The sequence below is a fragment of the Macaca thibetana genome, chromosome 19 (genome assembly GCF_024542745.1).
Source record: "Macaca thibetana thibetana isolate TM-01 chromosome 19, ASM2454274v1, whole genome shotgun sequence".
Lineage (NCBI taxonomy): Eukaryota > Metazoa > Chordata > Mammalia > Primates > Cercopithecidae > Macaca > Macaca thibetana.
This window is the reverse complement of record NC_065596.1, coordinates 42,417,219-42,444,097: the sequence shown is the minus strand read 5'-3', so window position 1 is coordinate 42,444,097 and position 26,879 is coordinate 42,417,219. Positions and strand designations below refer to the sequence as shown.

The 26,879-nt window shown below is 56.6% G+C and overlaps 3 protein-coding genes across 10 annotated transcripts in view; 1 reads left to right on the top strand and 2 right to left on the bottom strand.

Annotated features, from left to right (window-relative positions):
- The window catches only part of SPINT2 (serine peptidase inhibitor, Kunitz type 2), a 230,800-nt gene that overhangs the window by 66,918 nt on the left and 137,003 nt on the right, over positions 1-26,879 (bottom strand). The window lies entirely within an intron of this gene.
- Positions 1,801-21,059, top strand: DPF1 (double PHD fingers 1). Of its 8 annotated transcripts, none has more exons than XM_050769209.1 (12): positions 1,801-1,941; positions 9,447-9,607; positions 9,691-9,798; positions 13,468-13,595; positions 13,862-13,951; positions 14,632-14,710; positions 14,918-15,049; positions 16,107-16,157; positions 16,251-16,370; positions 18,987-19,099; positions 20,388-20,469; positions 20,613-21,059. In XM_050769209.1, the coding sequence occupies exons 1-12, from the start codon at positions 1,910-1,912 to the stop codon at positions 20,681-20,683; spliced, it is 1,167 nt and encodes a 388-aa protein (XP_050625166.1). In that variant the 5' UTR covers positions 1,801-1,909; the 3' UTR covers positions 20,684-21,059. The 8 variants fall into 8 exon arrangements, with proteins under 8 accessions (XP_050625166.1, XP_050625173.1, XP_050625171.1 ...); XM_050769214.1 differs by having other exon boundaries at positions 1,819-1,941; positions 9,452-9,607; XM_050769211.1 differs by lacking the exon at positions 1,801-1,941 and adding an exon at positions 7,407-7,538.
- SIPA1L3 (signal induced proliferation associated 1 like 3) overlaps positions 24,351-26,879 on the bottom strand; it is a 308,993-nt gene continuing 306,464 nt past the window's right edge. The window contains exon 22 of the mRNA XM_050768874.1: positions 24,351-26,617. Coding sequence (XP_050624831.1) covers positions 26,474-26,617 — 144 coding nt within the window. The 3' untranslated portion in view covers positions 24,351-26,473. The remainder of the gene's footprint in view (positions 26,618-26,879) is intronic.

Sequence of the window (26,879 nt, the reverse complement as noted above, 5' to 3'; positions counted from 1 at the left end):
TTGCACTTGTTGATCCTGTCCTAGACGTGCTTCTTAGTGCATGCTGGCAACCTCTAGATCTTAGCTCAAATGTCCTCTCCTCGGAGAAGCCACTTCTTCACTCCTTCAAATCAATCTGTTTTCTTTTTTTAAAGTTTTCTTTTCTCTTTGATTTTTTTTGAGACAGAAGACAGAGTCTTGCTCTGTCGCCCAGGCTGGAGTGCAGTGGCGCAATCTCCACTCACTGCAAGCTCCGCCTCCCAGGTTCACACCATTCTCCTGCCTCAGCTTCCCGTGTAGCTGGGACTACAGGCGCCCGCCACCGCGCCCGGCTAATTTTTGTATTTTTAGTAGAGAGGGAGTTTCACCGTGTTAGCCAGGATAGTCTCGATCTCCTGACCTCGTGATCCACCTGTCTTGGCCTCCCAAAGTGCTGGGATTACACGCGTGAGCCACCGCGCCCGTCCCTAAAGTTATTTTTCATTTGTTTATTTTTTTCTTTCCAGAATCTGTGTTCTGCTGAATCTATTGTATTTTCTTTCTCTCTCTCTCTCTCTCTCTTTCTTTCTTTCAAGACAGAGACTGTCTCTGTTGTCCAGGCTGGAGTGCAGTGGTGTGATCATAGCTCACTGCTGCCTCCAACTTTCAGGATCAAGTGATCTTCGTGCCTCATCCTCCTGAGTAGCTGAGACTGCAGACATGCATCCCCACACCCAGATAATTTTTAAACTTTTTGTAGAGATGGGGTCTCACTATGTTGCCCAGGCTGGTCTCGTGCTCTGGGGCTCAAGCAATCCTCCTGCCTCAGCTTCCCAAAGTGCTGGGATTATAAGTGTGTGCCCAGACTCTTCTCTTTTTCTTTTCTTTTCTTTCTCTCTCTCTCTCTCTCTTTTCTTTTTATTATTTATTTATTTATTTTTTGAAACAGGGTCTCACTCTGTCACCCAGGCTGGAATGCAGTGGCACAATCTCGGCTTACTGCAACCTCTGCCTCCCAGGTTCAAGTGATCCTCCCACCTCAGCTTCCTGAATAGCTGGGATTACAGGCATGCGCCACCACACCCCGCTAATTTTTTGTATTTTGGGTAGAGATGGGGTTTCGCCATCTTGCCCATATTGGTCTTGAACTCCTGAGCTCAGATGACGCACCTGCCTCGGCCTCCCAAAGTGATGGGATTACAGGCATGAGCCACCACGACTGGCCCCATTTTCTTTTCTTTATAGCACCGTTCACTGTCTGAAATGATTTTATCTATTTATTTTCTTATTATCTGTCTTTCTCCACTAGAATGTCAGCTCCTTGAGAGTGGCAACTTTGTTTTGGTCATTGCTGTATCCCCAGTGCCTAGAAGAGTTCCTGGAACACAGCAGGCACTCAGTAAATGAACAAAGGCACTGATGAACCCCTGTGCTTGTTCACAGGCTGTCCGACATAGAAGAGACACCCAAATAGGCCCAGACAATAATACACGACAGACTTTAGGGTCATCCGCATACCCTGGGGACACCTAGAAGCTAGGGACCACCTGATTCCGCGCCCGCGGTGCCTGGAGGGTGGAGATCCCGAGCTGGAGACCGAGCACTCCCAGGGAGGGAGGAAAGATGCTCTGGGGGGAGCCCCGCCTCTCCCTGTATCCCCAGCAGCCAATGGGAGCGCGGTCCTCCTGACGCCCCCTGGGACGTGTAGTCCGGGCAGGGGCGCCCTCGGGCGCCGCCGCTCGCCCCTAGACTCCACGTCCCGTCGTGCGCCGGGGGGCGCGGGGATTGGCTGAGCCCCGCCCCCGGCCCGCCCCGCTCCGCTCGCGCCGCAGCCCCAAGAATGAATGAAATCGTAGCGCGCTGGGCGGCAGAGCGGGCGGCGCAGGCCGGGCTGGGCCCGCGCGCGGCGGCAGCGGCGCCCCGGGCCGGAGGCGGCCCAGCCGAGCGGGCCATGGCTACCGCCATTCAGAACCCGCTCAAGTCGTGAGTGTCCCCGCCGTCCCCGCCCCCTGTCCAGACCCCCCCCACCAGGAGCCCTTCCCCCGCTCGCCCTAGGGCTGAGGAGGGGAACCCAGCGCGCGGACCGTAGTTGAATGGGGGCCCCCAGCGCGAACCCTTGCCCCGGGGACCCCCACCCCCTGTCGCCCCCTGGGGTTGGGGGCGGGAGCCCCTCCAGGGTCGCGGGGGCGCCTCTTCTTTGTCGCTGTCAGTGAAGGAATGTGGCGCGGGCTGGGGGTGGCGGAGGCCGTTTCCCCACCCAGAGTGGGGGTAGGGGCTTCCCTCTCCTCCATCTCTTCCTCAGGGTCTCCGGAGGTGCCGGGCCTGCCCCAGCCGGGGTTGGAAGCTCGAACACCTAAGTCCGGACCTCGGTCTCCAGGGTTTCCATTACCCGCTCTCCCCTCTTCAAAGCGCCTTTCTCTCTTTCCCCTTCTTTCTCTGGGGACCCCGGCCCTCGCGGCCGCAGGGTGGGAGCTGAGACGTCGGGGGTCCCGAGTTCCATTCCCCTCTGCCTCCCCTTTTTCCTCCCGGAATCTCTGGGAACTAGAAACCCCGAACCCACGGTCAGCCTGGACCGCAGCATCCTTCCCTCTCCCCGCCCATACACATCAAACGGGAGCATCTCTGATCCCCTTGGGGACCGGCTGCCCAGGAGGCGGTGCCGGGAGCGCCCTCGGTCTCCGGGGATTCCCTCCCTTTCTCCCTGGCCGCGGCCCTCCGAGCGTTCGCCTCTTCCCGGGCCTGGTGACTGGGAACTCGGACGTCTGGGTCCCAGCCTGGCCCCTCCTGACCCTCCCCTCTCCTTGCCATCCCTCGCGCTCTCCACCCCTCCCCTTCCCCCTCTCCATCTCGCTCTTGCTTCCTCTTCGGGATCCCGGACTCCCGGGTCCCAGCCCTCCCCCACCCCCTGTTCCCAGGCGGTGACAGCGGGCTCCGAGTGACAGGCGCTCGGCCGCTCCCGCCCTCCCTCCCCGCAGGCGAGCGCGGCCTCCCCTCCCCCTCCTCCCGGGCCTGGTGGAGGAGGCGGAGGGCGAGCGCCCGCGGCGTCGCACAAAGGGGCCGGGGCGACCTCCCCCACCCTTCCCCCAACCCCGTGCACTGGCTGCCTTGACCTTGAACATCGAGGGCTGGGGGCGGGGGTGAAGGGGGGTGAGAGGGAGAGAGTGAGAGAGGGAGCGGCCCCCCACCCCACCCACGAGAAGGGATGCGCCTGCTGGCTGGACCAGAGGCCGCCAGTTGCTTCTGGTTTCTGGCGGGAATGGGGGTGGGAGGTGGAGGGTGGGAGTTGGGAGAGGAAGCGGGGCAGAGATTTAGAGGCACGCGCCTACACGTGTGGCTCCGCCGTGAGCAGGGTGCCGGGAGCCGGTGTGTGGGGCTTGGGTCCGTGTGAGGTGGTGCATGGTGGTGACAGCCCTCTGCTGCCCTCTCACCTTAAGTGGTACACACAGACAGCTGTCTGTCCTGTGAGGGATATCCGCAAAATGGCTGGGAACGGGGCACCTGTGCAAGTTGGTGGATCTACAGGCGATGGGGCCCCTCACCTTGACCCTGGCCCAGACCCCAGGAGGAGGTGTGCTGCAGCCCTGAGCAGGGGCCCAGCCAGAGTAAGCCTGGACTGGGAGGGCCCTGCCCCTCTGTGCCCTCCCCTTCCAAAAGGTCTCTGCAGGGGTGAGGGTGGGGACTCCCTGGCTCCTGAAGGAATGCCAGTCAAATCCCATGGGGAGAAGGAGCTGGAGGGTGCCGCCCTCGGAAGTTCCGACTGAGTTCCGAAACCAGCTTGAGCCACGAATGTTCCCCCGCCGTGAGCCTCAGTTTTACCATCTGTGTATGGGGGCTTCTAACAGCCCTTACCACCCGATGGGGCTGTCCTGGGGCTTAAATAAGGCCATCTTTGTAAAGTACTTAGCACAGAGACCGACACTGATCAAATGTAGTGATTATTATTAGTGGTATCAATATTGATTTATGAAATTGATTTCTACTGTGGGCCAGCTCCCCAACAGGGCACTGGGGCATGGGGCAGGAGGATTGTTTGGGCCAGGGAGAGGACTGGGAGTTCAAGTGTGTAGAAGTGTGTGGGAGTGGTGTGTGCAGGTGGTTAGGGTGGAAGGAAAGGAGAGCCCGCTGCAAGTGTCAGCCTGGGTCTGCGGGTAGAGGCCCTGCTGGTGGGCCAGACACAGAGGCTCATGCCTGTAATCCCAGCACTTTGGGAGGCCAGGGTGGGCAGATCACTTGAGCTTAGAAGTTTGAGACTAGCGTGGCCAACACCGGGACACCCTGTTTTTACAAAAATACAAAAATTAGCCGGGTGTGGTGGTGCACACCTGTAGTCCCAGCTACTTGGGGGTTTGAGGTGGGAGGATCGCTTGAGCCTGGGAGGTGGAGGCTGCAGTGAGCTGTGTTCATGCACTCCAGCCTGGGCCATTGAGTGAGACCCTGTCCAAAAAAAAAGAGAGAGAGAAAAAGAAAGAGGAAAGAAAGAAGGAGAAAGAAAGAAAGAAAGGAAAAGAAAGAAAGAAAGAGAGAGAGAAGGAAAAAGAAAGAAAGGAAGAAAAGAAAAGACAAATAGAAATTCTGCTTGTAGAGGAGGACTGTTAGAAAGGTCTACACTCAGAGTGTCTACACTCGGGCTTCTCTTAATCAAATTGACATGAGAGTTTGGGGTGGGGCAGGGGTGAGTGCCTGAGGCTAGAGGTGTGGGAATCAAGTGTAAGAGGGTGTGCTAGGGGACCTGTGAGCGAATGGGAGGTGAGAGAGGAAGGTGGGGTCACAGCTCACCGTGGGCAAGGCGTGGGGTGGCCACTATAGGCCCCTGGAGGCCAGAGTGATCGTAGGGGTGCCACTTTCCCCCACTTAATCCCTTTGTCACACTCCAGGCCATATGTGAATCAGAGACCCACTTCCTCCTGTTTCAGGAGAGGGGCGGGCCAAGGCCTTACCTGGCTTAGATGGGCGAGTTGGTGGAAAGGGTCTAAGACTAGAGGGGTGTGTGTGTGTGTGTGTGTGTGTGTGTGTGTGTGTGTGTGTGTAGAAGTGACCGTGAGTGTAGGAGGCCTTGACTGGATCTTTCTCATGGGGGGATTTCAAGTGACAAAAATGGTGAAGGCTAGCGGGCCACTATTGTCGGCTGGGGCGCCCCCTGGTGGATGAGGGCGTTTGTGGGCGTGTTAATTACAGCAGCCGCCCAAACCTGAATGCTGGCTCTACAGGGGTCGGGGCGGAAGAGAGGAAGGGGAAAGGGGAAGGAGGGGTGAGACGGGAAGAGGGACGGGGTGGTGGTGTTGTGGAGAGACTGGGTCAGTGTGTGACTCAGTGGGTCCGCTCACTCCCTGGGGATCTCTTCCGGTGGAGTCAGTGTGTGTGACAGTGGAAGAGAGAAGGAGGTCAGGGCCACTTGGGGAGGGGCGTCAGGGTGCCTGCCTCCTTCCTTCAGTCTCACTTTCAAAGAGCCGCCAGGGGATGCAGGTATGTGAGGTCACCTTCCTGTGCCTCAGATTCCTCACCTGGAAAATGCAGATAATAATAGCAACACGGGGTGAACTATGCCCAGCACATGATGGGTGCATTTACTCATTCAACAAATATCTACTGAGCATCTATTTTTTTTTTTTTTTTTTGAGACGGAGTCTTGCTCTGTCACCCAGGCTGGAGTGCAGTGACCGGATCTCAGCTCACTGCATCCACCTCCCAGGTTCACGCCATTCTCCTGCTCAGCCTCCCAAGTAGCTGGGACTACAGACGCCCGCCACCTCGCCCGGCTAGTTTTTTTTTTGTTTTTTTAGTAGAGACGGGGTTTCACCGTGTTAGCCAGGATGGTCTCGATCTCCTGACCTCGTGATCCGCCCGTCTCGGCCTCCCAAAGTGCTGGGATTACAGGCTTGAGCCACCGCGCCCGGCCAGAGCATCTATTTTTTTTTGTTTTGGAGATAGGGTCTTGCTCAGTTGTCCAGGCTGGAGTGTAGTGGTGTGATCATAGCTCATTACAGCTTTGATCTCCTGGGCTCAACCAATCCTCCTGACTCAGCCTCCTGAGTAGCTGGGACCATAGGCATGTGCCACCATGCCCAGCTATTTATTTTCTTTTTGGTAGAGACCAGGTCTCGCTATGTTGCCCAGGCTGGTCTCCTGAGCTCAAGTGGTCCTCTCATCTCAGCCTCCCAAATTGCTGGGATTACAGGCATGAGTCACCTCACCCTGCTTACTTATTTTTTTTTTTGTTGTTTGTTTGCTTTTAGAGACAGAGTCTTGCTCTGCCATCCAGACTGGAGTGCAGTGGTGAGACCACAGCTCACTGCAGCCTCAGCCTCCCAGGTTCAAGCTATCCTCCCACTTTAGCCTCGCAAGTAGCTGGTACTACACTGATGCGCCATCATGCCCAGCTAATTTAAATTTTTTTTTTTTTGTAGAGACAGGAGTCTGGATATGTTGCCCAGGTTGGTCTCAAACTCCTGGACTCAAGCAGTCCTCTCATCTAGGCCTCCAAAGTACTGGGATCGCAGACTGGAGCCATTGCACCTGGCCAGCATTATTCTTTCTTTCTTATTTGTTATTTATTTATTTATTTTTGAGATGGAGTCTTGCTCTTGTTGCCCAGGCTGGAGTGCAAAGGCATGATCTTGGCTCACTGCAACCTCCGCCTCCTGGGTTCAAGTGATTTTCCTGCCTCAGCTTCCCAAGTGGCTGGGATTATAGGCATGTGCCACCACGCCTGGCTAATTTTGTATTTTTAGTAGAGATGGGGTTTCTCCTTGTTGGTCAGGCAGGTCTCAAACTCCCAACCTCAGGTGATCTGCCCGCCTCAGCCTCTCAAAGTGCTGGGATTACAAGCGTGAGCCACTGTTCCTGGCCCGCATTATTCTTTCTGATAGCATTTAGGTATTACCATTGACATCTTAGTAAAGTACGTATCAGCTCCTTTGTGGAATAAATGGATTTCTTGAGCAAATACTACCTGCCAGGTACCTTTTTTTGTTTTTTTTGTTTAAGGCAGATTCTTGCTCTGTCGCCCAGGCAGGATGTCAACTCACTGCAACCTCCGCCTCCTGGGCTCAAGTGATTCTCCTGCCTCAGCCTCCCAAATAGCTGGGAGTACAGGCATGCACCACCACATCCGGCTAATTTTTGTATTTTTAGTAGAGACTGTTGGCCAGGCTGTCTCCTACTCCTGACCTCAGGTGATCCACCTGCCTGGGCCTCCCAAAGTGCCGGGATTACAGGTGTGAGCCACTGCACCTGGCCTGCCAGTTACCTTTTAAAATGCTTTGCCTATACTTCCTCATTTAATCCTCACAACACTCCAGTGAGGCATCATCCTCTTTTTACAGATGAGGAAACTGAGGCCCAGAAGGGTTAAGTCATTTGCCAAGGTCACATGGCCACCAAGTGACAGAGCTAAGATTTGAACCCTGGAGGTGTGACTACTGTTTCTAACCTGCACTGCTGCTGTCAGGCCTGCAGAAGGCGTTGAGCAGGGCGGGGTGACCGTGAGCGTGGCTGCTGGGAGAGACAGCCCCGGATGGGGACTCTGGAGCTAGGAGAGACTTGGGTGGGGGGGATGGGAGGTGTCTGCTGGAAGCATGTTGGTGAGAAGTCTGTGTGGGCACCTGGGAGGTGTCTCTGCGTCTCTTAGTATTGCAGTGTGTGCATGTGGCTGTGAGTCCGTGCGAAGGTGTGTGAGTAGGAGTGTGTGGGAGGCTGTGAGTCTCCGCGTGAATGTGTGTGTAAACTGCCATGCGTGGGCGTGTGCGAGTCCAGGTGTGCATGTGGTTGTGTGCACGCGAGAGCAGGCTATGTGGACGAGTGAGGGCGGGTGAGTGACGGTGCGTGCCCCGGGCCCCTCCTCCGCGCCGTCCCCGTCCCCGCGGGGTCCCGGGGGCCCCCTGGCCTGGGACTACCACTCCCGGCATGGCCCGGGCGGGCCCGCCCCGTCGCCGCTATTGGCCGTGGCCCTCGTGCTCCCGCCCCCCGGGAATGAATGGATGGGCGGCCTCAGCGCCCGCCCGACCGCTGGGAGGACCGACCCGGCGGGGACCTGCTGGGGGCAGGACCCGGGGAGCAAGATGGCCACTGTCATCCCTGGCCCCCTGAGGTGGTGCGGGCTGGCAGGAGGCGGGGAGGGAGCGCGGGCGGGTCTACGCGGGCCTGGGTGTGTGTGGCGGCCGGGGGTGGGGCCGAGGGGGTGTCTGGGGGCTGTCACCGAGTGCGGGGCTGCGTGGGGGTGCGAGAGTGTGTGACTGTGGGTCTCTGACAAGAATGATGTCGGATGCGCCGCTCCCTGGAGGGGTGGAGGGCTTGGGGGACCTCCAGATTCTTTTTGGGGAAGGGGGACATCGTCCCCTCCCTGCGACCCTCGGGTCTGGGAGAGGGTGAAATGACCCGGGGGTGCGGGAGCCTTGGCAAACTGGAGTGAAGTCCACACTACCTTTGTCTTGGGATGTGGAGTGTGTGTATGTACCACTTATTTGTGTTCTGGTTTTTTAAAGAATTTTGGGGGATAGGTGTGTGGACGTGTGTCCGTTTCTTTTTATTCTGCACTAGATATCTTTGGATATTTGGGTCTCCCAGTGTGTGTCTGTGTCCTTTGGAACTATCTGTCATTTGTCTTGTGTTCTGTGTTTTTGGGTATGTAGGGCTGTGTGTATTTGTGTGTAAATTTTTGTGTGACTGTGGGTGGATTTGGCTGTTTCTGTGTTTTATATGTGTGTGTGTCTGTGTGGATGTATTATATTTTAGATACTGGTTCCACATTGCACATCTTTGTAAATGTGTGTACCTGTGTGAATCTATGTTTGTGTTGTGTGTCTGGATATTGTGTGTGTGGTTTGTGTTGTGTCTTTGGATACGTGGGTAAGTGCACAGGGGGGTAAGTGGTTTCTGTAGTTCCTGTCCTTTGACATGTGTGTGTCTGTATGTCTTTGGCTGCATGAGGTGTGTATGTGTGTGTGGTGTTATGTTTCCATGTTGTGTGTCTTTGTGTGAGTGATGTGTTTCTGGTGTGTGTCTGTGGATATGTGATGTGTCTTTGTGCATGGTTATTTGTGTGATTCGTCTCCACACTATGGAACTTGGGATATTTGTCTTTTTCAGTAGATATTTATGTGTGCACGTGTGTGAGGTTTGTCTGTTTCTCCTTTGTGAGTACTGGGATTTGTCTCTCTTTGTGTGTGTGAATCCCGTGTGACTGTGTGTGATTTGTGTTGTGTGTCTGCATGTGTTCATGTAGGGATACATCCCGGTGTGTTTTTGTTTGTTTCTGTATGGTGTTTCTACTCATGAGCTGGAGGCCTGTTTGAGTCCCAGTTTGGGGGCCCCTGGGCCCTGTCCCCTTCCCCCAGCCTGGGTCCCGGAGTGGGAGGAGGAGAGAGGTGAAGCTGGAGGGGTCTGCCCACCCCTCCCGAGCCTGGGCGGGCCGGCAGCCGGGGGAGGGGTGCTGGGCGACCCTGTGCGCCTGCCCTTGCTGACAGCCGCCCGCCCGTTCGCTGCCCCTCTAGCCTAGGCGAGGACTTCTACCGCGAGGCCATCGAGCACTGCCGCAGCTACAACGCGCGCCTGTGTGCGGAGCGCAGCCTGCGACTGCCCTTCCTCGACTCGCAGACCGGCGTGGCCCAGAACAACTGCTACATCTGGATGGAGAAGACCCACCGCGGGCCGGGTACCGCTGGGAGGGCTGGCGCGAGGCGGGGAGGGGCCGGGCCACCCCACCGCGGCCGCCCTCTCACCTTCCTCTCTCGCCAGGTTTGGCCCCGGGACAGATTTACACGTACCCCGCCCGCTGTTGGAGGAAGAAACGGAGACTCAACATCCTGGAGGACCCCAGACTCAGGCCCTGCGAGTACAAGATCGGTGGGTGCAGCCGCTGGGGCCCCCAACGGTGTCCCAGGGCCTGCTGTGTGTCCAAGCCCGTCGTCACCTTTATCCGCCTTCTAGCAAGTGTCTGCCTGGCTGGCTGTGTGTCTGCCCATGTGCATCTCGGGTGTTTCCCAGAGATTCCACAGTTTCTCTGAGTCACTGAGTGGCGACTGCATCTCCTCCTACATGGGCCCAGGTGCCCAGTTGTTGTTATGTATTTATTTATTTATTTTTGAGACAGAGTTTCACCCAGGCTGGAGTGCAATGGCGCTATCTCGCAACCTCCACCTAGTGGGGAGTTGAACCTTGAACCCGCAACCTCTGCCTAGCGGGTTCAAGCGATTCTCCTGCCTCAGCCTTCTGAGTAGCTGGGATTACAGGCATGCGCCGCCACGCCCAGCTAATTTTGTATTTTTAGTAGAAATGGGGTTTCACCGTGTTGGTCAGGCTGGTTTGGAACTCCTGACCTTAGGTGATCTGGCCACCTCGGCCTCCCGAAGTGCTGGCATTACAGGCGTGAGCCACTGTACCCGGCCTGTTGTTTTTAAAATAGAGGCAGGGTGTTATTATGTTGCCTAGGCTGGTCTCGAACTCCTGAGCTCAAAGGATCCTCCCTTCTCAGCCCTCCAAAGTGTGGGGATTACAGGCGTGAGCCACTACACCCCGCCAAGGGGTCCAGTGGTATTGGAGGGCATAGTGATACCTGTTAGGTGTGTGTGGGTGTATGGAGTTTCTGACTGCATCCCTTCCCCTGGGAGTTGGGATGGATCAGTATCTGCCTGTATTTTTTTTTTTTTTTGAGATGGAGTCCGGCTCTGTTGCCCAGGCTGGAAGTACAGTGGCGCGATCTCAACTCACTGCAACCTCCGCCTAGTGGGTTCAAGTGATTCTCCTGTCTCAACCTCCCACCTAGCGCACATCGACATGCCCAGCTAATTTTTTTGTATTTTTAGTAGAGACGGGGTTTCACCATGTTGGCCAGGCTGGTCTCGAACTCCTGACCTCAGGTGATCCACCCGACTCGGCCTCCCAGAGTGCTGGGATTATAGGCTTGAGCCACCGTGCCCGGCCATCTGCCTGTATTTTCTTCTGTGGGTGCCTGAGGGTGTCCGCCTCTGTATCTCCCCAAGGGCGTCTGGATGTCTCAGTGTCTGGTTGGAGCTCTTTCCTCTCTTAGGTGTATCTTCCCGGGTGTCTCCAAGTGTCTTAGAAGGCTTGTGTCTTGTGTATGTCTGGTTTGTCAGGGCGTCCAGCTCCTTCCCAGTGTGTCTGGGTGCGTTAGGCGGTGCGGCCGTCTCTTTCTGTGGGTGTGTAGGTGCCTCGGAGTGTCTGGGAGAATCTCTTCCTGATGGTGTCTGGTGTATCAGGTGTATTTCTGCACGTGTGTGTCAGTCCATCAGAGGATCTGGACTTAACCTGGAATGTGTTTAGGAGTATCAGGGTCATTGGGGTCAGTTTCTCTTCCTGAGTCCGAAGGTCTGTGTGTACCCAGGAGTGTGGCAGTGCCCACCTGGCTGTGTCTCTGTCTGTCTGTGTCTCCTGTGTGTGTGTGTGTGTGTCTAGCTGAGCAATTCTCCCTGGGTATGTTGGTATCTCCCCACTATGTGTCTAGGCATCTCATCTGGCTGTCTTCCCCAGGGGGGCCTAGGTATCTGGAGGGCTAATTCTTTCTTCTTTCTTTCTTTCTTTCTTTCTTTCTTTCTTTCTTTCTTTCTTTCTTTCTTTCTTTCTTTCTTTCTTTCTTTCTTTCTTTTTCTTTCTTTCTTTCTTTCTTTCTTTCTTTCTTTCTTTCTTTCTTTCTTTCTTTCTTTCTTTCTTTCTTTCTTTCTTTCTTTCTTTTTCTCTCTCTCTCTCTTTCTCTCCCTCCCTCCCTCTCTCTTTCTCTCCCTCCCTCCCTCTCTCTTTCTTCTTTCTTTCTTTCTTTCTTTTCTTTCTTTTTTCTTTCTTTCCCTTCCTTCCTTCCTTCCTTCCTTCCTTCCTTCCTTCCTTCCTTCCTTCCTTCCTTCTCCTCCTCCCTCCCTCCCTCCCTCCCTCCCTCCCTCCCTCCCTCCCTCCCTTCCTTCCTTCCTTCCTTCCTTCCTTCCTTCCTTCCTTCCTTCCTTCCTCCCTCCCTCCCTCCCTCCCTCCCTTCCTTTTCTTTCTTTCTTTTCCTTGTTTCTTTCTCTTTCTTTTCTTCCATCCAGTTTGGAGTGCAGTGGCACGATCTCAGCTCACTGCAACCTCTGTCTCCCGAGTTCAGGTGATTCTCTTTCTCAGCCTCCTGAGTAGCTGGGATTACAGGCGTGAGCAATTACATCCGGTCAATTTTTGTATTTTGTTTTTAAGTAGAGATGAGGTTTTACCATGTTGGCCAGGCTGGTCTCGAACTCCTGACCTGAAGTGATCCACCCACCTCGGCCTCCTAAAGTGCTGGGATTACAGGTGTGAGGCACCACACCTGACCAGCTGATTGTCTCTGTGCATCTCTGAGAGTACCCATGGGTCCGGCTGTGTCTCCTTCATGTGTCTGGCTGTCTCCAAGGATCTGGCTATACCTCTCTGAGTCTCTAGGCTGTATCTGAGAGTGTGGCTTGGCCAGGCATGGTGGCTTGTGCCTGTAATTCCAGCACTTTGGGAGGCTGAGGCAGAGGATCACTTGAACTCAGGAGTTTGAGACCAGCCTGACTAACATGGTGAAACCCCGTCTCTACCAAAAATACAAAAATTAGCCGGTGTGGTGGCGGGCCAACCACTCTGCCTGTAGTCCTAGTTACCCAGGAGGCTGATGGGAGGATCACTTGAGCCTGGGAGTCGCAGTGAGCTGAGATTGTGCCACTGCACTCCAACCTGGGTGACGGAGCGAGACCCTGTCTCAAAAAAAAAAAAAAAAAAAAAAAGAAAGAAAGAAAGAAAAAGAAAAAGGAGAGCTTGGTTGGGCCTCTTCCTTTCTGCGTCTGTCTCAGAAAATCTGTCTTGATGTCCCCTATGGGTGTCCATGTGTCTCCTCTGTGAGTGTGTGTATCTGTCCGTATTTGTCTGGGTGTGTTTAAAAGTCGCTGTGTCGGCCGGGTGCGGTGGCTCAAGCCTGTAATCCCAGCACTTTGGGAGGCCAAGACGGGCGGATCACGAGGTCAGGAGATCGAGACAATCCTGGCTAACACGGTGAAACCCCGTCTCTACTAAAAAAAAATACAAAAAACTAGCCGGGCGAGGTGGTGGGCGCCTGTAGTCCCAGCTACTCGGGAGGGAGGCTGAGGCAGGAGAATGGCATAAACCCGGGAGGCGGAGCTTGCAGTGAGCTGAGATCCGGCCACTGCACTCCAGCCTGGGCAACAGAGCGAGACTCCGTCTCAAAAAAAAAAAAAAAAAAAAGTCGCTGTGTCTTCCCTGAGTAGGTCTGGGTGTGCCTGATGGCCTGTGTCTTTTTCTGAGGCTTTCCGGTGTATCCAAAGTTCTGACTGTGTCTCCTGCCGTGCGTCCCAGGGCATCTGAGGGTGTGGCTGGGTCTCCCCGGGGTCTGGGCCTCCCTTCTAGGGTGCGTAGTTAAATCCTCGCCTCGGCTGCTGGCCGAGTGTGGGAAAGCTTCTTCCCTCCCGCAAAGAGCATGGTCCCCCCACCTGCATAGTTTGAGGAGTCCTCTAGGGTCAACTTCCCCATCTGACCCTGCCATGGCCCTGTCCCCAGACTGTGAAGCACCCCTGAAGAAGGAGGGTGGCCTCCCTGAAGGGCCCGTCCTCGAGGCTCTGCTGTGTGCAGAGACGGGGGAGAAGAAGATTGAGCTGAAGGAGGAGGAGACCATTATGGACTGTCAGGTAGGCCCACCCCTGGGGGACCCCCCGACATGGCTTCCTCTCACCCCTGCTGGCCGCCAGCCCGGGCCCTCATGTTCCTGCTCTGAAACCCCCTGGTTTCCTCCAGCCCTTGGGCATCCCAGTCTCCATCCTCCCAGACTTCATCTCTGTTTGGAAGAACTCCTGACTTACGCTCTCATCCCCAATCTCCACCTCTGCCCAGAGCCCCTCAAAAGCAGGTCAGTGGCTCCTACTTTCTTGATCCGTCTCCTTTCTCTATTGCCCAGAAACAGCAGTTGCTGGAGTTTCCGCATGATCTCGAGGTGGAAGACTTGGAGGATGACATTCCCAGGAGGAAGAACAGGGCCAAAGGAAAGGTATCACCCCAAGGTTCTCCTCTCCCCTGCTCCCCTTAATGACAGGTCTCATTCGTGGAGCAGGCGCAGTGGTCGGCCCCTGCCACAGTCTGACCTCATTGAATCCCAGAACAGCCTGCAGGGGTGGGGGATTTAATACCCATTTTACAGATGAGGAAACTGAGGCTCATCTGTATTAAGCCATTTGCAAAGCAGAGATTATGCAGTGGGTTAGAGCTACCTTCATCCCCGTGCCGCAGAGGAAGAAGCTAAAACTTGGAGAGGTTTGAAGCCCCACAGCTAGGACATTTGCAGAGCTGCAGTTTGAATTTGCAAAAGACTCTGTTTTCTCACTTTCTTTTTTCCTTTTTTTTTTCGAGACAGAGTCTTGCTCTGTCGCCAGGCTGGAGTGCAGTGGTGTGATCTCAGCTCACTGCAACCTCCGCCTCCTGGGTTCAAGCTATTCTTCTGCCTCAGCCTCCTGAGTAGCTGGGACTACAGGCATGCGCCACCACACCCAGCTAATTTTTGTATTTTTAGTAGAGATGGGGTTTCACCATGTTGGCCAAGGTGGTCTCGAGCTCTTGACCTCATGATCCGCCTGCCTTGGCCTTCCAAAGTGCTGGGATTACAGGCGTGAGCCGCCGCGCCTGGCCTGTTTTCTTACTTTCTTGGCCTCTCACTCCTGACTCTCCCTACAGGCATATGGCATCGGGGGTCTTCGGAAACGCCAGGACACCGCTTCCCTGGAGGACCGAGACAAGCCGTATGTCTGTGATAGTGAGTCCTTCTGAAGAGGGGGAAAGGCAGAGAGAGGGGGGCCCAGAGAATCCCCACCTTGTGGCCCTCTGCCTCCTGTACCAGACCCGGGTTGGGGGGATGCTCAGGTCTCTGGCCGAGGGGGGGAGGTGTGATCCTGGAGGCCAGGGTGGAGGCAGCATGGGCCTGGAGGGGCTGACAGGCCCTCCTGGCTCGCTCGCTCCCCAGTCTGTGGGAAACGGTATAAGAACCGGCCGGGGCTCAGCTACCACTACACCCACACCCACCTGGCTGAGGAGGAGGGGGAGGAGAACGCCGAACGCCACGCCCTGCCCTTCCACCGGAAAAACAACCATAAACGTGAGCTGGCAGGCCAGGTGGGGGTGGTGAGGGGCCCTGGGAGTGGGGAAGAGGAGCCCAGCTGGGGGTGGGGGTGGGGGGGCATTAGACATTTCTGGAAAATCTCCAGCTCAGCCGTTCCCTCCCCCCACCGACCATGGGGATGCTGGCTCTGGGGTTGCCATGGCAACCAACCATCGCTCCTTCGCTCCCGGCCGGGCGTAATATTTCTGGGTCTGATTTATTGTTTCAATTAGAGCTTGGGGAGGGGGGGTGTGATAGATGGCTCCCCTCCCGCCCTGCCTTCCCTTTCTCCTTTCTCGGCTAAGCTTTGGTCAAGGGGCAGGGTCTGTGACCTGGGAGCCCTTGGCGTCCGCCCGTGCCAATCCCATGCCAGTTCTGACAGCTGAGGGATGGGGGCGGGGAGGAGGGTTTGGGAGAGGCAGCAGGGAAACACCGTCTTCCCACCTATCTCTCAGAGGCAGAGGCTGAGTGTCCTCACCCCAGGCCACTACACACCTGGGCACCTCGGCGTTCAGAATTTTTCTTCTGAGTGTTTCTGTACCAGATCTTGGCTCGGGGTACTCTCTGAATTTGTTAGATACAAATTACTGAGGGTGCACTTGGAAATGGGTGGCTGGGAGACATGTATGTGAGAAGGGAAGCAGGGAGCCCTTCTTCACGCTGTCTTTACCAAGTTTTGACCCAATAAAGAGGACGGGTCAGTTGTCTCAAGGAGTTGGGAATCCTGACTGGGTGCAGTGGCTCACACTTATAATCCCACCATTTTGGGAGGCTGGGGCGGGAGGATCGCTGGAGGCCAGGAGTTGGAGTCCAGCCTGGACAACATACCAAGATGCTGCTTTTATTTTTAATTGAAAAAAAATAAATAAATAAAAAGAAGAGTTGGGAGTCCCGATGAGAACTGTTTTCGCCTCTCCCCACGGCTTAGGGTAGCTACTCACTCTTCCCATCTCCCCACACCTGGACTAAGAGGTCCATCCCTGGGGCTGAGGCTGGGGGCAGGGTGGAGCCTTGCCTGTGGTGAGAGTCCCTCTCTCTGTCCCCCTCACCCCAGAGTTTTACAAAGAATTGGCCTGGGTCCCTGAGGCACAAAGGAAACACACAGGTATGGACGCCTCCTTCTGCTCCTAACGTCTGCAGCCACCTTTGCGGGGTGCCCTTGCCTGCCCCGTGCCAATGCCTGTCCGCTGTCTTGCAGCCAAGAAGGCGCCCGACGGCACTGTCATCCCCAACGGCTACTGTGACTTCTGCCTGGGGGGCTCCAAGAAGACGGGGTGTCCCGAGGACCTCATCTCCTGTGCAGACTGTGGGCGATCAGGTGACGCTCCCCACCTGAGGTTTCTGGGGGCCGGGTGCAGAGGACATTCAGGAGTGCAGACCTGGAGGGAGGGAGGCAAGGTGGTGAGGACTGAGGGGACCCCGAGCGTGTAGGGGATACTGGGGATAACCAGAGCTAGCGAGGCTGATGCAACTGCTGAGGATGGTGGGAATTGGATCGGATCAGTGAGGCTTCAGGGGTAACGGGATGTGGCTCTCATGGCACTGTGGGTAGCGGCCTGTGCTTAGCATGGCATCAAGAGTAGTGAGAGGCCGGGTGCAGTGGCTCACGTCTGTAATCCCAGCACTTTGGGAGGCAGAGATGGGAGGATCACTTGAGGCCAGGAATTTGAGACCAGCCTGAGCAACATAGCAAGACCCCCATCTCTACAAAATATTTAAAAATTAGCCAGGTGTGTTGTTGCGCACCTGTAATCCCAGCAACTCAGGAGGCTGAGGCTGGAGGCTCCCTTGAGCCCAGGAGTTTGAGACCAGTCTGGGCAACATAGTGAGATCCCATCTATTAAAAACAAAATTAGCTGGGCATGGTGTCGCACCCCATTAGTCCCAGCTACCCAGGAGGCTGAGGTGGGAGGCTGCTTGAGCCCAGGAGGTTTTTTTTTTGAGATGGAGTCTCCCTCTGTCACCCAGGCTGGTGTGCATTGGCACGATCTTGGCTCACTGTAACCTCCGCCTCCTGGGTTCAACTGATTCTTGCGCCTCAGCCTCCTGAGTAGCTGGGATTACAGGCACACGCCACCATGCCAGGCTAATTTTTGTATTTTTAGTAGAGACAGGGTTTCACCATGTTGGCCAGGCTGGTCTCAGACTCCTGACCTCAGGTGATCTGCCTGCCTTGGCCTCCCAAAGTGCTGGGATTAAAGGCATGAGCCACTGCACCCGGCCCCTTAAGCCCAGGAGTTTTTGACCAGTCTGGGCGACATAATGAGAGCCCATCTATTAAAAAAAAATAGGCCGGGCACGGTGGCTCAAGCCTGTAATCCCAGCACTTTGGGAGGCCGAGACGGGCGGATCACGAGGTCAGGAGATCGAGACCATCCTGGCTAACACGGTGAAACCCTGTCTCTACTAAAAAATACAAAAAAACTAGCCGGGTGAGGTGGCGGGCGCCTGTAGTCCCAGCTACTCGGGAGGCTGAGGCAGGAGAATGGCGTGAACCCGGGAGGCGGAGCTTGCAGTGAGCTGAGATCCGGCCACAGCACTCCAGCCTGGGTGACAGAGCGAGACTCCGTCTCAAAAAAAAAAAAAAAAAAAAAAGCCGGGTGCAGTGGCTCACATCTGTAATCCCAGCACTTTGGGAGGCTGAGGTGGGTGGATTACAAGGTCAAGAGATCAAGACCATCCTGGCCAACATAGTGAAACCCCGTCTCTACTAAAAATATAAAAATTATCTGGGTGTGGTGGCGCGTGCCTGTAATCCCAGCTACTCTGGAGGCTCAGGCAGGAGAATCGCTTGAACCCAGGACTGAGGTTTCAGCGAGCTGAGATCGCACCACTGCACTCCAGCCTGGGTGTCAGAGCAAGACTCCGTCTCAAAAAAAAAAGCTGGGTATGGTTTCGCACCCCATTAGTCCCAGCTACTCGGGAGGCTGAGGTGGGAGGATTGCTGGAGCCCGGGAGGTCAAGGCTGCAGAGTGGGCTCTGATGGCACCACTGTGCTCCAGCCTGGGCAACAGAGTGAGACCCTGTTTCAAAAACCAAAACAAGACAAAAGGAGTAGCAAGAGACGGGGGTCAAGGTGTGGCGGGTAGTGGGCTGTGTGGTGTGAGTGACGGATGCCACCACCTGGGCACTGGTAGCAGGACGAGCTTGCCGTAGAATTGTGGCTTACAGAACGTGGTTTCCTGTGGTGGACTTGGGGGCAATATAGACTGTGGTTGCCACAGCACAGTAGGCCATGCATTGTGGTTGTCATGGCATCATGGGTAGTGAAATGTGGTTGTCATGGCAACTCGGTATCATGGAATGTAGTTGTGATGGCACCGGGGCCGTGGTTGCAGGGGGCGGGCACCACGGGTCGTGGCTACAGGTCGCAGCTGCAGGTGTCTCTGCACCGGGGCCGTGGAATGACGGACAGCCTGGCGCTCCACGCTATTGTCAGTAACAGTTTGGTTGCTGGGGCATCATGTGGAATGGGCTTTAGTTGCACGAAACCAAGGTGTGGGGACCCCGTTGTGGAAGGCGGTTGCCATGGCGTTGTGGCTGGGATAGTGTGGTCGCCACGCTGCTGCGGTTCACAGGACCCTGGCCGTTCTGCTGCGGGTAATGGAATGTGGCTGTCTCAGCACGGTGGTTAACAGAAGGTGGTTGCCACGGTGTTGTGGGTGGTAGAAAGTGGTTGCCACAGCACTGTGGGTAATGGAATGCGGTTGCCATGGCGTTCTGGGGAGCAGAGTGTGGTTGCCATGGTGGTTGTGGTAGGAGACTGTGGTGGCCGGGGGACGGCTGCTGGCCACGTGGTTGCTGGGAGGGTGTGGGGTCAGGCTGTGGACCCCAGCAGCTCATCCCGGCCTCATCAGCCGGGGGCAGGGGCTGAGCGATGGTTCCCCTGGTGGGCACTGACCTCCTAACTGCACCCCTGCCCCTTGGCGCCCAGGACACCCCTCGTGTTTACAATTCACGGTGAACATGACGGCAGCTGTGCGGACCTACCGCTGGCAGTGCATTGAGTGCAAATCCTGCAGCCTGTGCGGAACCTCCGAGAACGACGTGAGTGCCGCCCGCCCCCCGCGTGCCCTGCTGCCCGCCCCGCTTGGCACGTCCACCTCCGCTCCTCGAGCTTAAAGCCTGTGTCTGAGCCCTCCCTGGTGAACGCGAGTCCCCTGTGTTACCATCATGCTGGTGTCCACAAATTGAACCCGGCACTTCTCCTCTTCGTCTCTCTGGCTCCTCCCAACCACCCTCTGAAGCAGGGAAGAAACCGAGCTCGGAGAGGGAAAGAGACCTGGCCAGGGCCAGCCAGCTAGGGAAATGGAAGAGCTGAGATGTAAAGCCATGACCACTGCTGGCAGAGCTGGTGTCAGATCATCTTAGGATTGTTTAAAGCCTTCCACAGGCCGGGCGCGGTGGCTCACGCCTGTAATCCCAGCACTCTGGGAGAGGCTGAGGTGGGTGGATCACCTGAGGTCAGGAGTTCCAGACCAGCCTGGCCAATATGGTGAAACCCCGTTTCTACAAAAGTACAAAAGTTAGCTGGGTGCCTGTAGTCCCAGCTACTTGGGAGGCTGAGGCAGGAGAATCTCTTGAACCTAGGAGGTGGAGATTGCAGTGAACCGAGATGGCGCCACTGCGCACTCCAGCCTGGGTGACAGAGCGAGATTCCGTCTCAAAAAAAAAAAAAAAAAAAAAAAAAGCCATGACCGTTGCTGGCAGAGCTGGTATCAGATCATCTTGGTGTCATATAAGGCCTTCCACAGGCCGGGAGTGGTGGCCCACCTGTGTAATCCCAGCACTTTGGGAGGCTGAGGAGTTTTGAGCCCAGCAGTTCTAGACCAGCCTGGGCAACATAGTGAGACCCCCATCTCTACAAAAAACTTAAAAAAAAAAAAAAAAAAAAAAAAAGCCAGGCGTGGTGGCCCACACCTATAGTCCCAGCTCAGGTGGCTGAGGCAGGAGAATCACTTGAGCCCAGGAGTGTGAGGCTGCAGTGAGCTGTGACTGCACCACTGCACTTCCAGCCTGGGCAACAGGGTAGGACCCTGTCTCTAAAAATATAAAATAATAATAATAATAAACCTTCCGCAGAGCCTTGTGAAACCCCCACTATAAATCCTTATGAAACCCCCACTATAAATCGCAAAGGGACCGTCCCGAGGGATATGTGCTTGGCTAAGCAGTGTTGTGCACACATTTCCTGCTGCAAAGACCTTCTCAGAGACTTTCTTGGCAGGCCTCACCTCCCCCCAGCCCCCTTGACCTAGCCCCTGCCCCAGCCCCCCACCCCCGTTTCTGGTGCCCGTGCCCCCAGGGTGCCAGCTGGGCGGGTCTCACCCCCCAGGACCAGCTGCTGTTTTGTGACGACTGCGATCGGGGTTACCACATGTACTGCCTCAGCCCCCCCATGGCGGAGCCCCCGGAAGGTGAGAGGAGAGGCAGGCACCACGTGGGCGGGGGGTGGGAACGCCCATCTCCCGGTTGTCGAGAACTGTGTCCTCTGGGTGGGAAGCGGCTGGGGCAGCCCTCCCGGACCTGGGCCTGACTCCAGCTTCGGCCGCCCCCGCAGGGAGCTGGAGCTGTCACCTCTGTCTTCGGCACCTGAAGGAAAAGGCTTCTGCTTACATCACCCTCACCTAGGCCGGCTCGGCGCCGGGACTCTGGGGTGGTGCTCGCCTACCTGCCTCTCTGAGCTCCTCACTTCTCCCCCACCCTGAATGCCCCGCAGCGAGAGCGGGAGAGGCGGAAGCCGAGAGGGGGCTGGGCCACCCCCTCCCCTCTGTGCAAGCGGAATGTGTGCCCTGTGGGTGGGTGGCCCGGCCGGGGCCTCTCCCTCCCTCCCTCCCTCTCTGTCCCTTGGCAAATGGACACCAGGGGCTTCTCCCCTCAAAGCCATACCCCGCCTCTGGGCGGGCATGGGGGGTGGTGGGTGCCAGCCAGGGGCATGGACAGAGCCTTTTTCTAAAGAAAAAGACAAAAAGTTAAAAAAAAAAAAAAAAAAGAAAAAAAAGGAAAAGAAGTTAATATATACAAAGAGTCCTCCAAGGCCTGGCTGGGTGGAGGGGCGCTGCTGAGAGCGTCCACTGGGCACCCGCCTCTGCCGGCCCCCTGCCGGGCGCCCGAACCCCAATTTCTGGAGCTGCAGCCGTCCCGCGCCCCACCCAAGGTGGGCACCTTCCCCTCCTGTGCCCAGGGCGGTGGGCGTGGTGTCCACCTGCCCCTCCCGGTGCCCACGGTGGATACTGCATGATGTGAACCTTGGTTTTGAACTCTGTTCCTGCCCCTCCCCGACCGCCCTGGCCTGTGCCCGCCCCGTGCCTGCCGTGGCTGGTGGGTGGCGGTGGTGGGGCCGGGTGGGCCCCCGCCCAGCGCCTGCTGGAATGAGAAGCACAGACTCCGCCACGGACTCCTTTTCCCTCCCTCCTCCGCCCTCCTCCCGCCCCGCCAGGCCTGGCGGCCCCCGCCCCCCTCACTGGCCATTTTGGGGGGAGTGAGGGGGCGTGGTTGTTTCTTGTGGTTGTGTGTGTTTGTTGTTCGGGTTTTTAAAAAGGGAAACTGAGACTGCAGGTGGGGGAGGTGGTGGGTTTTGGGGGGATGTCCCCCAATCCAGGAGTGCCCCCCCCACTTGTCACCAAGTCTCCTCTATTGCCTGCCTCTGCTGTGAATTAACTTGTTCTGTGTATTAAACTGGGCCTGACCCCTCTGCCCACGACTGCCTCGTTCTCCCGTCTGGTTTGGGGCATCACCAAGAAGGAGGGCCAGGGGTGGGGGGGGCCTTGTAGGGGGTGAGGCGACCAGCCAGCCCCTACCTCCATCCACCTCCTTCTCCTCCCGCCTGCACCCTGCCTCTCCCCGGCTTTGTCCCAGCTCCGCCTTGCTTTGCCAGAAAGGAGGAGAAGGGGGATGGGGTGGAGGGGCTCCCGCCCAGCCAGCTGTGGTTGCCCTGGCAACGGGCTGCTGCAGCTGCAGCGGGTGCAGCCAAGAGGGAGGCAGGAGCCGGGCCGGGGGAAGGGAAGGGCTGGGAAGAGGACGGTGGGTTGGCCCCTCCTGAGACTGGGGTGGGGAACGGGGGTGTCAGGAGGTGTCATCCCAGGCCCAGACATCTCCAGGGAGCTCCCTGTCCTGGATGTGGGGCAAATCAGCAGTGGGGATGGGGTGGAAAGAGAGGTACTAAGGGAGGGCAGGAGGGTATCTAGACACTGGCACTGGGAGAGAGACTGAGATGTGGGCGACACGTGGGGGGCGGGAGTGAGGAGTGAGGGAACTAGGACACAGATCAGGAGAGAGAAAGAGATGAGGACAGTCACACAGTTATTGAGAGAATCAGAAAAAAGAGCAGGAGGGTGCAGAAGGGAGAGACAGGAGGAAGGACTGGGAGAGAGGAAGGGGGCAGGGGTGAGAAGGAGGTTTAGTGGGAGAGGGAATAACAGTAATAAAGAATGGCTGACATGCTGGGAGAGGCGGGAGGAGGAGGAGGATGGTGACTGGGGAAGAGCAGCAGCAGATTTAGGGAAAGGTCCTCCAGGAGGGGAGACAGAGAAGGAGCCACATTGCGGGTGGAGAGAGAGACTTGGGATCAGGGACAGGCAAAGTCCCAGGACAACAGGCAGAGAGGGGGAGAGACGCGGGTAGCAGGGGAGAGAAGGAGAAGACAGAATTTAGGGGAACAGCAGAACAATCTGCATAGAGAGTCGGAGGTATGAGGGACCCAGAAAGATTGGGGAGGAGAGACAGGGAGGTCCGAGACGGGCAGAGGAAGCTGGAAACTGGGACACGAAGGGAAGGGCCAGGCCTCAAAGCACAGTTCGGGCGCGACCAGGGGCTGGCGTGCGTGCGAGTTGTGGGGTGCTGGAAGCAGCTGGCGTGGCTCCGGCGCCAGGAGAGGATGTGAGAACAGCCTGTTCCCAGGCTTCCCGCCCCCTTCGCCTGGTGGCGGGGGGAGGGCAGTGCGGGTTGAGGACGGGGCGTCGAGGAGGAGGGCGGAGACTGGGAGAGTGTCTGGAGAACTCCAGAATTTTTAGGAGACGTGGGAATGGCTGGTCCTGCTCCTCCGGATGCCAGCCCCACGCCTTTTGGAAAAAGACATTTTTTTGGAGGGGGCAGGGTCTGAGTCAGAGAAGCACTGGGTTTTAGCTCAGGGATGGGAAACTCCATGACAGGTACATGGGTAAGGGGGGCAGAGAGACCCCACCTGGCCAGCCCCATCAGGAGTCTAGGCTTCCCTCAAGGCGCTGCACTTCGGGATTTTCAGGAGGAATTTCCTGATTCCGAAATCAGTTTGATCCGGATTCCCAAAATGCAAATGTTCATCAGGCCAGATGCAGATCTGCCGCGATGAGGGGCTGCTTCCTACCCCCAAAGCATTCACTTGGCAACTGGCAGTGGGGGTCTCCTCCCACCTCTACAGACCGAAGAGGGACAGTGTCCCAAATGCAGCCATGTGGCGGGGACCAAAGGAGGCAGGGGCCCCTTGTGAGTCTTGCAGCAAAGGAAAGATCAACCAAGCTGGAAACCTGGCCTTCTTCATGTGCAATCTCCATTAAAAAAAAAAAAAGTTAAGCCAGGCACAGGCACAGCAGCTCACACCTGTAATCCAGCACTTTGGGAGGGTGAGGTGGGCAGATCACTTGAGGTCAGGAGTTCGAGACCAGCCTGGCCAACATGGTGAGATCTCGTCTCTACAAACATACAAAAATTAGCCGGGTGCCTGTGATCCCGGCTACTCGGGAGGCTAAGGCAAGAGAATCACTTGAACCTAGGATGCGGAGGTTGCAGTGAACTGAGATTGCACCACTGCACTCCAGCATGGGTGACAGAAAGAGTCTCTGTCTCAAAAAATTTAAAAAAAAAAATTTTTTTTGGAGGCAGGATCTTGCTATGTCGTCCAGGCTGGTTTTGAATTCCTGGGCTCAAGCAATCCTCCTGCTTCAGCCTCTCAAAAAGTGCGGGGATTACAGGCATGAGCCACAGCCCCTGGCTGAATGTCCAGATTAAAAGTTGGCCAATATTTCTAAGACCCAACACAACCAGCTGAGCCAGGTCTGGCCTTCAGGCCTCCAGTACCTCTGAGGCAGAATTTCACTCTTTTGAACTTAAGGACATTTCACATTCTGAGTGTTGGATTTCTGTCCTTTGGATTCCCAGGAAAAGAAGTTAGCAAGGCAGGTGCCCCTGGTTCTTAGGACTCGTGTGTGGTGGTCATGGTGTGGGGGACTTGGGGACAGGAGCAGGAGGAGGGGCCGATGCGGGACCACACCCTCCCGTCAGCAACTCCAGGCAGCTGCTCCAGAAGTGAACACACAAGCTATTTCTATGAAACATTTATTTCCTTTGAAACCTCCAGAAACATGCCAGAAAATCTCAAGACAGGGATGGGGGGAGAAAAAAAGACAATAAAGAATAATAATAAAAAATCCAAATGAAAAAATCAACATATGAAAAAAAAAAAAACAAAACCTGCTGCTATCTTCAGCCATCGGATAGAACACCAACCTCAAATTAAATAGATCTGTTTTTGCAGAAATCCTTAAAAAATAACACAAAACAAAACCAAAAATCATAATTTACACTTGTCCATGTACATGATTAAATCCCCAAAATGATTCGAATGATCTGAAGATGGGAGGAGACAACTGAAGAAAACAAAAGGGGCCCGATTAGGGTCTAAGGGGTGGGGGTGGGGGACGGGAGGGCCCCCCAGAGAAGGGGATGGGGGAGAAGATGGCATCACAGTAGCTGGCCAGGGCTGAGGACGCTGCCTGGGGCATGCCCACCTCACTCTCGGTGTGGGGGTGAGGGTGGGGGCAGGGGCAGCGCTGAGGGTTCCTCCTCCAGGGGGCCAGAGGCTGATCACAGGAGACGCCATGAGAACCCTCTTCTCTCACCCCCACCCACCCACACCGGCACCTCCCTGAGTGCCTGCGTCCTATGCAGTCCCCGGAGCCCCCTTCCCTGAGGTTCCTGACCCCAGACAGAAGGTGGCAGGGGTCCCTGGACAAGGGCCGGGTTGCCTGGTGCTGGCTCACGGCCAGACCTGCTCTGCCAACTCCTCCCCGCCTGGTGCCTCCCAAAAAGGGCACTGGCCTGCCCGCCTGCCCTGACTTCCTCCCTCTGGTCCTCCCACTGACCCCCAGCCCACGGGGGACACGCCTTGGTCCTCAGCTTGAGGTTGGGGGGTGAATCCACAGACTGTGGCCATATAGGCTTGTTCTGGCGCCAACTCTACATGAAAAAATAAATATATATATATATATATCTTTTTCTGTTTGTTTTTAAAGAAGGAAAAAAAGAAACGGTTTCCTGGGTGAACAGCATGGTTCCACACCGGCGTGGCCGCCCCTTATTGCCTTTAGAGAACCAGCGTCCAGTGGGGTTCGCGGGGCAGTGTTCCCCAGGGAGCACGGTGAGGGGGTCTGGTGGTCGCTGCTCGGAGAGATGGGCTGGGAGACTTGCAAAGGAAAAAAAAACCAGAGGAGGAGGTGAAGGCTGTTCTCCTCCAGCCCTGTACTGAGGGCTTCGGGAGCCCCTCCTGGAGCCCAGAAGAAGCCGAGGCTGCTGGTCAGGGCCAGGTCGTGCCGGGAGGAGAGAGTCGGCTGTGTGGTGGCTCCACCGCCCCGGCCTGACCTGGTTAGCTGGAAGGTGGAGGGGCCTGTGGACCCCCAGCCCAGGTGCAGTGGCCTCTGGTGGAAGAGGAGCTGATAGAAAAAGATCATATAAACCGTCCCGGAGGTACAAATAAGAGTTTCTCTCTCAAATAAATCGGCTCTGGAGGCTGGCCTTGCCTCTCTCTATCCTCAGGCCCCCAAGAAAATAATTTAAACTCTAAGAAAGTGCTCCTGGCAGCTGTTTGGGAGGAGGGGGTTGGGGGGGATCATGTTCGTGCTTTTTGGAGCTCACGCGCCAGGGACCGAGGCGCCCCGGTCTGTGTCCACGCGGGCCTCACCTCTCCGGATGTGGGGAAGAAAGGGCTGCTTTCACGCTGTACTTTTCATGCAGGGGCCTCGGCCCCACACGCCGCAACGTCGTCGTGCGTGGCGCAGAAACCTGCTCTGTGACCTCCTGGGGCCGCGGGGTCTGGGGACTGGGTCCTCTCTGTGTCCCCATCAGCTTCAGAGGGCTGGTCCCAGGAAGAGGCTAGATGGGGACAGCGGGACAGGCCCGGAAGCGGTGTAAGCACGGCCCAGCTCACCGGGACCACAGCCGGGCAGCTCGGAGGGAGGCCTAAGACCACGTTACCCTCGGGCGTGAGGGCCGTGCGCTGACCCAGACTCACAGCCCCGGTGAGGCCATCGTGGTTTCTGTGTCCGTGGGGAGGACCCTGGCTGAGTCGTCTTGGTCACACGGGCGGCTGGGAGCCGAGCGGAGGGAGAGAGGCGAGCAGCGCCACGGCCTGCAGGGAAGGAGCGAAGGCGGCGTGGTGGCCCTCCAGCCTCAGAGCTCCTTCTTCTCCCTGCAGAAGATCTCTGCGAACTTGCGCAGCTGCTCGCTGGCGGCCTGCGACTCCTCCTGCAGCCGCTGGTTGTTCTGCCGCAGGCTGGCCACCTCTGACTGGAGCACCACCTTGTCCTGCTTCTCCTGCGTGGGGTGGGAAGCTGGCGTCAGGCGGGTGGCCTTGGCTGCTCCTGGAACAGCCGATGGCTCCCTGGGGACTGCGAACCCTGGCCTGGCTGTGCTTTGGAGCCGACCACTAGAGCCGGGTCAGGCCGGGGTGCACATCCCACTCTGCCTCTCCACAACCGAGGGACCCTGGGCAAGTCACTCGGTTCCCGCAACCCTACCGGGGGGCTGAGGGTTGCCTGGAGCTCGTCTATGTACAGCTCCTGGAATGCAGCCCGAG

Bases quoted from the DNA above. Each gene is read 5' to 3' on its own strand.
- DPF1 (XM_050769213.1), top strand. From the start codon at position 7,935: ATGGGCGGCCTCAGCGCCCGCCCGACCGCTGGGAGGACCGACCCGGCG. The intron at 9,799-13,467 runs GTGGGTGCAGCC...CCCTGTCCCCAG, and splicing joins GCCCTGCGAGTACAAGATCG to ACTGTGAAGCACCCCTGAAG. The intron at 20,470-20,612 runs GTGAGAGGAGAG...CCGCCCCCGCAG, and splicing joins CATGGCGGAGCCCCCGGAAG to GGAGCTGGAGCTGTCACCTC.